We start from the raw sequence: 15,381 nt of genomic DNA, 5'->3' as shown, positions 1-15,381 counted from the left end.
ACAGAGGTGACTCCAGCTTTATCTGAAAAGTATGACCTTTCAGATCTGACAAATGGTCAGCTGCTATTAACTCTGGTTAGGCAGGGAGACCCGGAGATATTACATTATCCCTGTATCTTCTTTCCGCTGTGGAAGCCTGTGTGCTTAAGCTCCAGCCGCCCATCTGGAGCTATCCAGGCACGTGGTTGGAAAGTGCTCCATCAGAGAAAAAGCAGAACACAGCCATCGTGTGCTGAAGTACAAATTTAATAAAGCCTCTGATCACATTTTAATCTGTAAGTCATCTGTGAAAACAAAAATGGCCACGACTTTTGGTTTTATAATTTATTTTTTAAAAACCCACAACTTTTTAGAGCCATCAAGAGCCATCACGGTGTTGCTGAACACCAGCTATAAAAGCACAGGTGTAGTGTTTTAGATAGTGCAATATTTCCAGCTGTTGAAGAATGTAAATGAAATATCAAACTACCCCTCCTCGTCAAAAGAAGCCCCGAGCTGATGCTTAGAAACCACTCTCCCCCCAGTCCCACACAGGATGACTCTCGGGTGACAGAAATCAAGGTGGGATCACGTTTGTTTGTACAGGTTGACAATTATGTAGGCCCCAGCACAGATGTACAAACCTGCTCAGTGTACACAGACACGCTCAGAAGAGATCTTCAGAGGAAGCGAGCATTTAAAGTGGCAAATCCGTAGAGTCAGAGGTTGCTGATAAATCTTAAATGGTAAATTCCCATCTGTGTTTAAATTCCTTGCTGTCTTTCCATCCAAGTTCTCCAGAAGCCAGGGGCTCCAGCACAGCCAGGCTTGGGTGAGGAAGGGACACTGGCACTCGGCAGAAACCCTCTGACGGAAGCCGTGGAGACAGGTCTTGCTCACTTTGCTACCAATGTGAAGGTTCTTCCTGGAAGGTGTTTTGCTGCTTGGAAGGGAGCTATGAGCCCTAAGCCGCTCCACGGAGCAGGGAGGGGACCAGGCACTCCTGGCTTCTAATGTGGCTCAGTCTCCGTGGTGGGGAGGCTGAAGGGGTGTGATGAGGTGGGCGAGGGTGGATGGTTGTCAACATGTCTGACATGGCCTTTGCCTCAATTCCCTGGAGCTCAAGTTCTCAAGGTGAAGATGGAGAATGAGGACCGAGGAGCAATGGGTTGAAAGAGCAAACGGTAAGAAAACAACAGAGAAAACCAACCCCGGGGGCTGTGAATTTCCTGAGCCTCGTGAGCGGAGTCAGTGCAAAGGTCTCCCGGGTTCTCTGTACTGGAAGGATGGGTGCAAAACCCAAGTGTCTTGGGATTTTACAATCTATGAGTAAAGCCACGCCCAATGGGACAGGGCCTTGGTTAGTGTTTTTCTTCCCAGATAACAGCGAGCAAATGGGCAGGAGAAAGGCAGCTGCTCCTTGCGGATTGGGAAGCTTCGGGTAACAGCTGGTGCCTTCTAGAAATGGAGCTGCTCTTAGGGCCAACAGGTGTTTTCTGGTAAACCCAGGATGCCAATGTGAACGTACATTTGGGAACAAGCCAGTGGAGGCTCCCTGGCAGAGGCCCGCTGAGGACGCAGAGCATCTGAGGTTAGAGTGAGGGAGGGGGGCTGCCACAAGGCTTCCCAGTGGGAGCAGCGCCTGGAACTTCCTGTGCTCATGACCTCCTGGCAGGCGCCTCTCCTTCCCTGGGGAGCAGGTGGACTTGGCGGTCTGGAGAGAGGCTGCTGTGGATGGGATGGAGGTGGAGACTTTGTTGGGTGCATAGAGGCTTGGCAAGGCCTTACCTGAGTAGAGATTTCAGAAACGGAAGGAGAGCATCTCACGTGTACTAGGTTTTGTGCACAAAGGCCCATGCCACGGAAACCACTCTGGAGCCCTGGAGTGCCTGGGCCTTGTTCACGCACAGCTCACTCAGAACGGTAAGGAAAGAAAGACTCACAAAAAGACCTAACTATCAAAAAAGAGAAGCCCCTCCACAATCACAGGCCTGGGCTCCAGGCCACTGGGATGTAGGAAGAAAGGACCGATGCTGGCAGAATCTGGAGATTTATGTCTGACACCCCTTCCCATCAGTGTCACCTGGAGAATGTTGTGTAGAGTTGTCACGTGCATCCCAAAGTCTTGAGGCCACAGGGGAGTCTCATGGCTATAGAGAGGGCCTGGGCAGCGTCACCCAGCATGTTGGTCATGCTCCCGGGACGGAGCTAGGACAGCTCGAAGCCCGTGTTCATGCTGATGGCGTAGCGCAGCTTCTCCCGGAGAACGCTCTTCTTGCTGTAGTTGGGCAGCTTGAGCAGGTTGAAGCAGGTGGAGGAGGTGGGCAGGCGGCCGCCAGGCTCCCGCTTACGGATGGTGAAGAAGCCCCGGAGGACACTGCCCAGGGTGTCCCCGGTGTCCTGCAAGCACAAGTCACAGCCTCGGGTTGGGAGGTGCCTGGCGTGAGAGCCTGGGCAGGTGCCAAAACGGGAGGCAGGGGAGACCTGGCTGCGCCCGGGTACAAGCAGAGTGTGGCTGGACCTGAGTGTGCACAACACTGCCTGTGGCCAGCCCCCAAACAGGGAAGAGCCTCGAGGGGTGAGCGCACAGCAGCAGCCCTGCTCCTTGGCCCTGCACAGGGGATCCTGTGATAAGCACTAGGAAATGGGGCCTTCTGGTTAACCACTAATTATCGAGTAACCAATTTTCAGAGCCAGATACTGTAAAAATACTTTAGGTCCCCAAACATTTCTGAGGGCAGCCTAACATTTCCTCCCAGATGTTGCTGGGCTGAGGCTGTGGCAGACTAACTTGGGGCAGCCCTCATAAAGGGGGCTAGTGTCCCACAAGAGGAGGATCTGAAGCCTAGACCGCAGCATCCTGAGAGGCAGTGACACTCAGAGGCCACTAGGCTGCTAGGAATGGAAGGCGGAAGACACTTTTAATAAGGGCTATTATTCGAGCACCAACCCCCCAGAGCACGATAACCCCCAAGGCATTCACTCTCTTTCCAGATGGGGGAGAGCAGCTGCCGGCCCAGATGTGCAGCCAGCAGCTAGAGGAGCTGGCATTCAAGCCTGTGCCTGTTCAGTTCCTAGGCCTGGGTCCTCACCCCTCTCTCTCACACTGCCTCTCAGACCTGGAGCCTTGGCCAGACCAGGGGGGCTAAAAACGCCCCCCAGCTACTCTTACTCTTGAGGGAGTAAGGAGAGAGGGGCTGAGCCGAGGAGGTGGGGCCAGCCTGCTCTCCCGCTGCACTGTGGAACCTCCTCACCTGGCTCAGAGGGCACAGCAGATGACCCTCCCCCAGCAGTGGTACCTGATCATCTGACACTTCCACACAGCGAATGGAGAAAGGAGGCTTGAGGTAGGCGAATCCCAGGAGCGGGGGCCTGGAGCAGCTGGTCACAAACTGCAACACAAGGCGGGGTCAGGGGACAAAATGGGGCTTGCGCTCCCTCAGAAACGGGCTCTCGTATCTTTTATTCCTGTAGTCACAGCATCACTAACTGTTGTTTGGCAGGCAGGACGGGTCACAGAGGGAACAGCCCAAGAACTGGGACACATCTCACATGTCTCTTAAGGGCTGCTCTCTGGGGCTAAAACATGTGAAATCCACACCAGCGACACAACAGGTCATTGTGGGAGTCTGGTGGAGAACGTGGCTAAAGAAGAGTTCAGGGACAATGCCAACTCCCACCAGGGGAATGGTCTCCAGTGGGAGTGTCACACAGGCAGCAGGAATCACTGCTGCTGACCCCCTTCCTCAGAGATACCAGGCGACAAGGGCCCGGAGAGAAGAAGTGAGGGAGGAGTTAAGTGTGGTGCGAGAGAGGGCTGTGGAAGAGCTGAGGGCCTGGAACCGCAGCACAGGGAGCCCTAATGCAGATCCCACTGCCTTGCTACTGGCTTCCTGCTCAGCTTCTTAGCCACGCAGGGAGGATGCGTGGGTGCGCTCGCCTGAGCTCCTGCCTGCTGGTGTACAGAGCAGTCTCTTCGAGCTTGGCTCCTGGGGGCCTCTCTCTGACAGACTAATAAATTTGACAGCATGCTGACAAAACTCAGGCCTCAGAGCCAGCAAGGCAGAGGGGCACACATACAGCACTGGCCAGGTAGCTCAGTTGATTAGAGTGCTGCATGCATATGACACACACACAGACAAGTGTGTTGTCCAGTGTCCTATAAACACTTTGCCAACGTAACAGAAAACAACACGATGGCATTGGGGGAACATTTTGAACATCACAATTTTAAAGACACCAGTACAGGGGTCCTGGTTAATGCCAGCCATTCTCCGCAAAATACACATTAATGTTTGCCTACCTGATTGTGCACGTTACTAGGACACTGTGTGTGTGGTATTGCATGTTCAGACTACTGATAAAAAGGCTGCACAGAGGTAGTCCCTGGTGAGCAGAAATGGAGACTGTTTAAATCTCACACTGTAGGAAGAGAGGATGTTTAAGTTTGCCTGTCTCTATTTTCTTAAGGTAAGGCAACAAGCACTAATCACTTCTATGACAATAGGAACGCAAGAAAGTGTTAGCAAGGCCAGCACCAGCAAAGGGCAGATGGCGTGCTGAGCCCAACATGCATGCCTGTCCCTGCAGAGGGTCTGCAGCAGGCTCACAGGCTCGTCGGACTCGGACTCAGCCTCAGCCTCACCTCACCTCACCTTGAGGCCCTCTCTCTGGTTACTACTAACCTACTATCTAAGTCCGGCTATAGGACAGAGTATGTTGATGATATGAGGCCCTCTGGATAATTTAATTTTTTTCCAGTGTAAATTATTACATCAACTGGCCTTCTAGATTTAGGAGAATAGCTGTGCAAGCACAAACACATGTATAGGCAACATATACAATACCTTCAGAAACATAGCTCTCTCATTGGGCGTGAAGTCGGAGGCCAGAATATCCCAGAGCCAGATGATGACCCTGTGACTTCCATGGAAACCACCGTAGTACACTGTGTGCTTCCTGGAAACAATCCAGACAACGGCCTCAGTCACACACAGGGACAGGTAAGCGCGACATTTAGACAAGTGGCACTACTAAGTCCTCTTAAGCCAGGAGTTCATACCTTAATAACCCCATGTCCCTGGAAGCTACGTGGGCATAGAGTTCAAGAACTGGCCCTGCTGTTCCCAAGCAGAAGCCAAGAGGAGATCCTGCAATACTATTTCCCAGAACCTCAGAAAGCCCAGATCTGCTTCCACTTCAGTTTCTAGGCAGAGAAATGGTTGAGTTTTTATCCCAGAGCAATTAACCTGTGATCAGGGAGGGAGGAGTGCATTTGGAGATGAGCTCCTAAAATAACTCTCCAAAAGGAACCCAGCAAGGAAGCAGCTTGCTTTCCAGGAGGCCTAAGAACTTTACCCTCGCCCTCTCACTCACTCCTTACTTTAAATCTTCCAGATCGATCTCAGCATTGTCACCGGAGATGAGACGCTGCAGCTCAGGGGTTGAGAACATCCGGGTCCACTCCGGTCTGATGATAGAGCGGAATCCACTGATGAGGGCAGCTGTCTGGTTCTTTATTTGAGTGTGCATTCGGAAGTGTGCCATCAGATGGACGTAGCTAATTCTGTTGCCAACAAAAGAAAATAATGGAAATTAACGGGACAGGGCAGGCTGTTCCCAATGGGCTGGAAGATGAGTTCAGTCATTTCTGTTCCATTTTACAAAAACTCAAGTAGTACTAGGACACTTCACCAGAACGGAGATGATGACGATGACAGCTCTCCTGAATGGTACCATGTGCCACTGCGAAGGCAAATGTTCAAGGGCATCACCTCATTCACTCCTCCAAAAAACAAAACAAAACACACACACACACAAACACACACAAACCAGTGGGTCATATACATCAGGATAACACCCCAGTGTGTCAAGAGTCAAAGCGAGACATGCTCCAGGTAAGGAGAGGGCCCTTCTTGGTACAAAGGGTATTTTCTGGACTTGTATTTAATTTCATCTTTTTGAACATATACCAATTAAGATATCACTCAGTCCTCCAATAAGCTATAAACAGAAAAATTGCTTCATGTTGCAACTTCAATCAAAACCTTGCTAATCTGGACCAAGAGCAAGGCCATGAAAAGGTAAGCCCCCTGAAAGTTCTAATCAAATGCAGCTGGCTTACGATTACTTTCAACCAGGACCTCAGAGCACTAACAATGGTTCCAAGGTTCTGGGTCTGATTTTATGAACACAATGATCGCATGTACAACTGTATAATATACTACAATTCTTTTGAACAGGTTAAATACATCCCAACAAGCTTGCTAGCATTGCTGATTTCTTAGCAAGCCATTTACTCAGAGCCCAGCCCAGGTACAACTCTCGAAATTCCAAATCAGTATAGTCCAAACAATTCTGTTTTACCTCACAACACTCAGATCTGCGTTACTGACCTTGAAAATATCCCTACTTTAAAAAACTATCCAGCAGCAAACTTGCACATTTAATATACTTCAATATGACCTTTTCTATTATTGTCACTCCTTTCCTGTACTCTTTGAAGCTAGTTACTAATACTGTTCCATTTTACCAGAGAAAGAGAGTGACTTTCCCAATTAACACCCAGGAAATGCAAAGTCAAATATCACCCTGAAGGAGAGAGAAACTGCATTGCCAGGCCTCTTAGGATAGTCTGCAGAAATACCCTTGCTCTTACACTGAGGTTTTACACTCAGCACATGTAAGAATTTGTGAAGTGACTTTCTACACAGGCGGTTTCCAGGAATCTCACCCAACACAGGCTGTGCTGACCCGCTTCCTCTGGCTGCCATACATACAACTCCTACCATCACCCCTGTGCCATCATGTCTGGCCAAAATCTGAGTGTGGCTGGCTGTATATGACGTGTCACATAATGATGATGGTGACAATCACTGCTCTCATTTATTAAGGTGCTCCTTTGAGCCAGACATCCCGGAAGGTACTTGATATGCGTCATCTCAAGTGAAGCCCTCTGAAGGGCTGGTCAGAGGGCACACGGTGGGCAGGAACAGGATCCACTTGCTCTGACACCTCCAGGCAGTTCCACCCAACCAGGCTCTCTGTTCTTTGTCAGTTGTCATACTAATGCCACAGGACCAAGAGTCAAACTGGTGTATATCAATCCTGGTGAGAACTGGGTCTATTCTGGCTTTTCAGACAGTCTGAATAAAAGCTCCCAAGCATGAGCCTGATCAAACCATCCAACCCAAGAGACGTGATGCTCAGGAACCCTGGGCTGTAATGTGCACCTGATCCAAATGCCCCACCTGGTGGGACTGAGCTCTCACTTGTCATTGAAGAGAGTGACACTCAGATTACAGTTCAGATGCTCAGCTGAGCCTGGCGGCAGAAGATTGACAGATTGACAGAAGGGCCAATATCTACTCCTCATGCCAGGTTCTATTGTTTTAATTAGGTGAGGAGAGGGCCGGGTGAAGACAGTGCATCGAGGGGTTTTGCTTCTAGGGGCCAAAGAGGTTGACATTTACAACAGATTCCTAAAAGCCTGTTATCTGTGACAACAGCTGCTGGGCCTCCAAATCTCGCCACGTCTAAGGACCTGTCTGCTGCATCTGAATTCGTCACTGTGTGTGCTCAAGAACGGTGTTTTATACAACTGCCACATGCCATCATTCCAAAATTATCTGCCCCCTAGCCCCATGTCTTTCTGCCGTGGTGCCCTCTGGGTTCGGGCCTGAGTGCCTGAATGGCTCAGAACCCATCTGTCTGCCATTATTCAATTCCCAGGAACACTGCGGCCTGGCTGCCTCTGACCTTAGAAGTGCTACTGCAAAAAAGAAATTGTCAATTCTTATTTTGCAAATTGAATTTAATATGATTTTGGCCTATGAACTGTAACCAGTAAATTCCATTATAATATTTATGGCCTCTTTCTACTTCAATCTGTCTTAATAAATTCTCAAAGTAAGCCCGGAGAGCCAGAACGAAGTCTTTTCAAGTGGTGACCTTAAAAATCGAATTGCTATACTCACTTATTTTCATTTGTAACAGGAATGGTCTTCCCTCCAGGAATCAGTTCATGGCAAACAAGCTGGGGGAGGAGATGGGGAACAATCACTCGAGAGAATTCTAATGGGGGACTAAAGCTGCCTGTGGATGAAAGGGACCGACGCCGACGTCCGTAATAGTGAAAGAATTAAGATGGGATGTGTTTGGGAACAATCATTTTCACAAAAAGCCCGGGCTGACACATCAGCAGGCAGACCCTGCACTATCAATGTGAAAGGTTTCTTCTCATCGTATCCTCGTTCAGACACTTTATCAAGGCTTTGGGATGCTGTGGACACGTCAGCACTGAGGAGCACAGCAGGATGACTAAACAAACGTTGATGCACGCACACCCTGGGATGCTGTGCAGTTATTAGACACTGTGTACTATTGGAAAGGTTGGGAAAAAAACATGCATAGTATGGTCTCATGTCTACAAAAAAAAACGAAAAGAAAAAAGATGTGCATGCCAGGGAGGAAAATGTGGACGGACACAGCCACATGTTAACAGTGGCACTCTCTGGGCACCAGCCATATACGTGGTTTTCATTTTCATCTGTATGCTCAGACTACAGCTGATATTTAGTTAGGAGTTTGCATTATTTTACAGTTAGGAGAGAGAATTAAGAAATGTCAGGAGGAAGACTCAAACTCTGATTAAAGATTTGAAAACTACATAATCAACTGCTTTCCTCAACTTCAAGAACCTCTGTGGGTCATCCAAAAAAATCAACAAGTACATTGTTTTAAAGCTAATTTTAATAGCTATTCTATTAATATGACTCTAAAAATGTAGAAAGTTTGAAAAACAGTGACCTCTAGTGCCATCGCTGTGTACATCATGGGGCACACCAGAGGATTTAAAGATAAAAGGGCCCTTAGGAGTCACTCAGCCTGGTGTTTCCCATAAACAGTTCCAGGGAACACCTTGTCTGAGCTGATTTTGAGAATCGTTCCGTGAGATGGCATCCCTCTCTCTGAAAGGGGAGTTCTGTGATCAGGTGTGTTGGGAAAGTTGAGGTTAACTAACTAGGTTTCTTTCTCACAGGCTTCTCAGAGCCCTCATGTGCCAGCGGGCTTGGTGGCTCTTTAGGAGGAGGGCAGGGCATGCGGGCATTTACAGAGTGCCCGATGACACTGGTCCCAGCAAGGGCTCTCATTCAGCAAATGGCACTCTTTTGAAGTAAGGAAACTGGCTTGGGGAGACTGAGTGACCTCTCCGAGGCAACAGAGGCAGGGCTCCAAGAAGCCAGCCCTGCATTAAGCTCACGGTGTGGTTTCTGCAGAGCAGCCCTCAGACCACGTGCACACGGAAGCTCGTTCAGGTGTCCACTGGGACACACTGAGGGACGGAGGCACTCCTGAGAAGAGCCTAAAGGAAGAACTCAGGGAGGAAATAGCTCTGCTGCCACAATTTCCAGGGTCTTTTCTTTCTGCTCTGCTCTTTGTGACGAGCTGGAACAGGGACAGGATTCTGTTCAGAGGCACTTTTGCTCAAGTCTTCTTCCCCAAGTCACAACCCTCATGACAGCTAATCCTCACCATGGTAACAAAAAGCAATGTTACAAACATGGAGTTATGGCTGCCATCAGGAATGATCCATAATGCGACCTTGGCACAGTGAGGGATCTCAGCACAGCGAGGGTCGGCGGGCAGAGGCCAGGTCAACTGCAATGGAGGGAGGAACAGGGGCCCTCCCTCCAGGCAAGGTGGGCCAAGGGGAATGGCCAAGGGGAGCAGCCAGACAGATTATCCATTTGTGGACCTCTTGGGGAAAGCACCAAGAATACAGCACACCTCAGGAAGCCCACAGAGGGAGAGAAAGGATAGTTCAGCCACAGAAGCCGACCTACCTGACCCATGACGTCCTCATCATAGGACAGCGTGAGGCCCAGATCAGCAATGTCCCCATCGTAGCGCTAATACAACAGAGAAGGGGAAAGTGTTGGGACCTGAGAGGGCTACATCCTTGAAGAACTGAACACTCCTGCCTACAAGGTCTGCTTGGGCAGTAACTGCTAGGGCTGCTGACGAGCTTGAAGCAAAGGAGAAGGCCACTCATCACTGCAAGGAAGGACGCTGTGAGCATCAGTTCTGAGAGGCAGCTTCCAGAGGCCACTTGGGTTCTGTGGTGGCTACAAGCTGGGCATCTTTACCAGAGCAGAAAACCTCACGCCACCACACCACACCCTGCGGGGCCTCGCTTCTCTGTGCCTTCCCGCTAGTGCTCAGCTAAGCCCTCCCGCCTTTCCACACTGACCTTAATGGAAGTGAGGTTTTTATAGAACTCGGAGTCCAGGGAAGGTAGTTCGTCCACAGAGCTATAGAAGATACTGTGGTGGTGCCCGAGCAGCTGGCTCAGGAAGAAGGATGCGAAGGGCACGTCCACCACGATTCCCTGGGGGAGAGACGACAGAAGCTGCCAGAGGCTGGATCCTGTCTGTCCAGGATTCCATCTCAATAATCTCACCAGGGGCAGCTCAGGCTGCAGAGGGGGCCAACAGCATCTCTAGGCACTTCCTAAACGTTCAATCTGGAAGATAATACCTCCCATCACTTAACAAACACTACCGAATAGGTCTTGGGGACATTACTGCATGGTGGTTAAGGACATAGGCATTGGAGCTACACAGCTCAGGGATCAAAGCCCAGCTCTGCTGCTGCCAGGCCACAGAGCCCTGGTTTTCCATCTGCAAATGGGTAACAGTGCAGCCTCTCGGCTGTGAGAATTACAGGAACGGTGTGGGGAGCATAGAGGACAAGCTCTCCGCTGGAGGCAGAGCAGGGGAAACTTCCAGCAGGAAGAGGCATCTAAGCTAGATCTAAAGGAGCACAAGGCTTTTAGTATGAGGCCCACAGGCAGTTCTAGGGACAGAACACAGATCTGTCTGGTCACAGCACAGCGTGAGAGGGAAGGGAGGTAAGTGATAAGACCAGTCAGACAGGAAGGGCCTGATCAGAAAGGGCCTCGTAAGCCTTCTGGAGTCTAGATTCTACCCTGAGGGCAGCAGGTAGAGCTCTAAGTGGGGAGGAGCCACATTTGTATAATGCTAGGGAGAACTGCCTGCAGAGTGTAAGGGTGCAGTAGGGCAGCGGCTGAAAGGGTGGAGGTGTGTGTGGACTGGAGAGGCTTAGATGGGAGAGTCAAAGAAACACAATGAGGGCCTGACCCAGAGGATCAGGAGGGTTACATGAGTTAACGCGTGCTGCTCCTCACAGGGGTACAGTGTGTCCTAACTTCTTTCATCTGTATTATTATTATTGCTGTTGGAGAGGGAGGAGACAGAGATGAGGCCCAGGAAGTAGGTAGGACATTCACAGCAGCCAAGATCATGCTTTTCAGCTGGCCTACTCTTCTGGGTCTCAGCACAGCTCCACGTTTAAAGGAAAAATATGGCACATGCCCAGGTAGGTCCTCATGGGAATTTCTTTTTTTAAATGGGAGTCAAGTGAGAAATTGTCTCCATTCTGAAGATATGAAAACAAGCACAGAGCATGAGCCCAGGCTACCCAACCAGTCCAGAGCAGGAGGAGGACTGGAGGGTGTCTTGCCAGGGACTGAGATGGGATACCTGGCTTCATGGCCAGGGACTGAGGCCGTGGACAGAGGCTATTTACACAGAGAGGATGATGGATTATGTAAGAGTCAAAGGATGTTCGCCCTGCACGGCCTCCTTCCCTCCACCTGTCCCAGCTCTGGCTCTTTGCCTTTGGAAGGCATCCTGGCTTCTCCGGGGCTTCTGACAGGATGTGAGATGAGTGGTGCTCAAGTAGCTCACTTCCTTGCTGCCTGAGCCTGGGATATGTCTCCTGTTGCCCTGGAGCCCACTGTGAAGGCCATGAAGACTGGCCACTGACAAGCTCAGGCTGCAGCTTGACTTCCTTCCCGAGGAGCATGACTCTCAGGGTCAAGTGCTGCTAAGAGGGAGTTCTGCCAGCTCACCTCTCAGTGGAGAGGGATCGGGCCTCACCAGAGCCTGCAGATATCCACACTGCTGAGAAGAGGAAATTCAGACACCCTTCCTCTTAATAACAGCAAGGATAGGAGCTTCACTTCCCCATGACCAGGTAAAAGGCAAGATAGGTGTTTTACCTGTATTCCCTCACTTACCATCTACAGTGATCCAATAAAGTAGCTTCTATTAGCCCCACTATGCTGATGCGAACAGTGACCTAAAGAAGGGAAGCAACCTGCACGCGCAATCACGTAGCTAGCCAGGGAGGCCCAGTCCTAACCAGCAGCTATGGGCTATGTCCAACTTTTATGTCCTAGTCTGTAGGGATCTCCCAAGCACCTCTGGTTCACGTCGAAGCACTCACTTAAATAACAAAAGATTTTTTTAACAATTGTTGTAGCTACCAAACCCCATAAAATGCTGCTTGCCTACAACCGGGACCAAATTCCCACATGGAGATCTGGCTCTGGCACACCACACCTCACCCCTCAGGGAGGCAGGGGGCTGGTCTAGGACTCAGGCTGGCCTGGGTTCAAATTTGGATTCTACTGCTGAACCAGCGATGACACTCTGGATAAGTGCCATCTCGAAGCCTTGGTTCTCTCATCCTTATATAAACAGGACAGTTGCAGCCACACAGGACTGTTGAGAGGATTGAATGAGATGACACAGGGAAAGCACCAAATATTTCTGTATAGGAATCTTGGCTCCTGTCCTTTCCTTGACTTTATCCTGATGATAGGTAGTTTACATGGCTAGGTCTGATCACATAAATGCATATAAAGCCCATGGTACTTCCCACATTTTATTTTCCTTTCCAGTTCAATGCTCCTTAACATGCCTACCTCATACACGGCCTTCCCCAGCATCTTGCCCACAAACTCAAAGAGCTGCAGGTAATTCTCATGAATGTAAGATGTGGGCGAAGGGTAGAGTCTCTCATCCCCACTGGTTGTCTGCAAGGCAAAAAGATGGATAAAGGCAGAGAGGTTAAAAGCCTTGTAATGAGCAAGCCCAGTCCTTCACTTCTCATTTGTCACCTCAAATTTGGCTGTTGTCAACCCCACTCTCCTTCCCCTTAAGTACCTTGAACAAGTTGAGTGCCGGGTCAAATACCCTCTTGATGATCTCTTCCAAGAACTCCTTGAAAACACCGTCCTGATCAATCCCTGCCTCGTCCACCCCGAGGTCATTGACAAACTTCACGCGGATCACGCCCTTCATGGCATGCTGGGAGAGCTGCCGGAGCTGCTCGTAGCCATCCTGCCAAAGGCAGAATTACAGCCCATTAGGAACCCAAGGCCTGCTGCACAATTCTGGGCTTCCCCCTCAAGGCTGCTTCTCTGTTGTGCAAAGCTTTCCCAGTGTAATAAACATGAGTCAGGACACACCGATGCATAAGAAGAGCAGTTCTCACCTGCTTTTAAATGAGAGCCTATTAAAAGGAAAATTCATTTTGGGGGACATGACTTTACCACTCTTTGGCAAGGGAAGACTACTCTCAAAAGGATGCAGAGTAGTGAGACAGGAAATTAGACAAAATGAGTCATGAGGAGCTTTCAGCCATCAGACAAAGAATGGAAGAAACCTGGACAAGATCTCACCCTCTCTACTTAATGCTATGAGTATCTTTTAGCTCATGGTAAAAATCAATCAATCAAACTTACAGCTAGAAGATGAAAAGTAAAAATACCCTCCACCTTCAACTCCTGGTACCTTTCCCCAGATTATGAAAGGCCTTGTGAGTCATGCTGAGGAATTTAAATTATATCCCAAGGGCAATGGGGAGCCACAGAAGAGTTTATACAAGGAGAAACATGGCTGGCTTTCTGTCTCAGAAGGATCCTTCTGTTGGCAGCAGAGCAGATGGATGCAGGGGACAAGGCAGACAGCAGGGAGACGGGGTGCAGGAGTGATGCTGGGCCTGGAAGAGGGCAGGAGCAGAGGGGAGAAGCCTCAGCAAGCTTCTAGCTTACAACCAGCTCTCTCAAGACACAGTCATTGAGCACAGCTCCCCTGCCCAGAACCCTCGGACACAACTTCAGAGTTCTCCTGCTAAATCGTTTTGTTTAGTCTGTCTCTGGATTATAATCTGTTGAGGTCTTCCTGGCTCCTCATTCTGTCATCTAATGCACATACCTCTGGCATGTGGATGCTGATAAGCAAACTTAGGTTTTCATTTCAGTGACTATAAAACATAATGCTGAACAGGACAGGACCCAGGGAGGAGTCCTTTTACCCAACATGGGGCCCATTCACCAGGGTGAAACCTATGTCTTTAGATACTGTCACATAAATAGTGGATCAACCACAACATCCTACTGAGGCCACCCCACCTTTTTCCCTCTCAGTCACAACTGCAGTGCTCTCAGACATTGTGCTGACATTAGAGACCAACTCCACAGCATCCACTCACATGCCACTCTGGCCCCTTGTTGCAAAGAAAATGGGGCCAGTCTGGCAAAACCTGTTCTGGGGAACATTTGCTGGCTTCCAGCTGAGCACATTTCCCCTGTGGCTCCCAGTCTTATTCAGGGTTAGGCTCCATAGTGAGCACAGAAAAAATTACTCTGAAGTCCCCCAAGTCATCTGAAGGAACAGGAACATGACTTTGCGTGCACAATCCTGGTAAGTACCTTTACGCATATGAAGTTTGAGAACCATTACGCTAGATGAAAAGAAGGGACAAACAGGAAGTCACCATGCAGCTGCTGCAGCATTTAAGCCATTCTGCCTAAATTTCAGACAATTATCTTGGCGCTGAGTTGGGGACTGGTGGAGAATATGCACGTGCTCCTGTTTGCTGGCAGGATTTCCTCCACTCTGCTTTAAAATGATGCCTCCCTGACTTGGCAGGTGTCTGAGCTACGTGGATTCAACGAGAAGGTATATGTGAAAGCACTCAGCATGTGGACCAGCCCCCAGCAGGTGCCCAAGGAATGTTTGCTGGACTCAAATTTCCATCTGGCTTGATCAGCCCTAATATGAACTCCTCTCTGAAAAGTCGTAGAGAGGAATTTGCCTCCTGCCTCCCCTGACATACCCAACTGCATGGTAGGTTCTGGTGTCATTACTCGAGGATTAGAACTTGCCCCTTGGAAGGTGAGTGGGAGGTCACATCCCTCCTCTCTAGTGCATCTCAATGAGCAAACGCAGAACCCTGACCTGGGGATGGAGAGTTGGCTTTGTTCTTCAGTGCCTTCAGGGCCTGATATCCGAGTGACCCTGACTGAGAACCTGAATTTCTTTGGCGTTAGTTCTGCTACTGACAGAGTGAGGGGAAAAAGTTGGGTAAGTATGTCTAAGGTTCCTGCCAGTTCTGAAATGCTGAAGTTCCAGCCCCAGTTCCCCCTCTGTGAGGAACACCTTCCCGTGGTACTAACACCTGATGCCTAATACAGAAGCGCCACCTTCAGTACAAACCAGACAAGAAACAGAAAAAAAGCCTTGGATA

General features: G+C 49.6%; 1 protein-coding gene across 3 annotated transcripts in view; it reads right to left on the bottom strand.

Moving 5' to 3' along the window:
• Positions 1-226: 226 nt before the first annotated feature.
• Positions 227-15,381, bottom strand: part of UBE3B (ubiquitin protein ligase E3B) — a 41,425-nt gene continuing 26,270 nt past the window's right edge. The window contains exons 20-28 of one of the 3 annotated variants that reach the window (XM_081123441.1): positions 13,014-13,190; positions 12,773-12,883; positions 10,232-10,369; positions 9,825-9,890; positions 7,956-8,014; positions 5,363-5,545; positions 4,827-4,938; positions 3,279-3,371; positions 227-2,379 (exon numbers count right to left, since the gene is read on the bottom strand). In XM_081123441.1, the coding sequence (XP_080979567.1) occupies positions 2,188-2,379; positions 3,279-3,371; positions 4,827-4,938; positions 5,363-5,545; positions 7,956-8,014; positions 9,825-9,890; positions 10,232-10,369; positions 12,773-12,883; positions 13,014-13,190 (1,131 nt within the window). In that variant the 3' untranslated portion in view covers positions 227-2,187. Of the gene's footprint in view, positions 2,380-3,278; positions 3,372-4,826; positions 4,939-5,111; positions 5,186-5,362; positions 5,546-7,955; positions 8,015-9,824; positions 9,891-10,231; positions 10,370-12,772; positions 12,884-13,013; positions 13,191-15,381 lie in introns of those variants that run through there. The other 2 variants (XM_081123442.1, XM_081123443.1) reach the window with 2 other exon arrangements.

Source organism: Miniopterus schreibersii, assembly GCF_964146895.1.
Source record: "Miniopterus schreibersii genome assembly, chromosome: 20".
Classification (NCBI taxonomy): Eukaryota; Metazoa; Chordata; class Mammalia; order Chiroptera; family Miniopteridae; genus Miniopterus; species Miniopterus schreibersii.
This window is presented reverse-complemented; position numbering and strand designations above follow the sequence as displayed.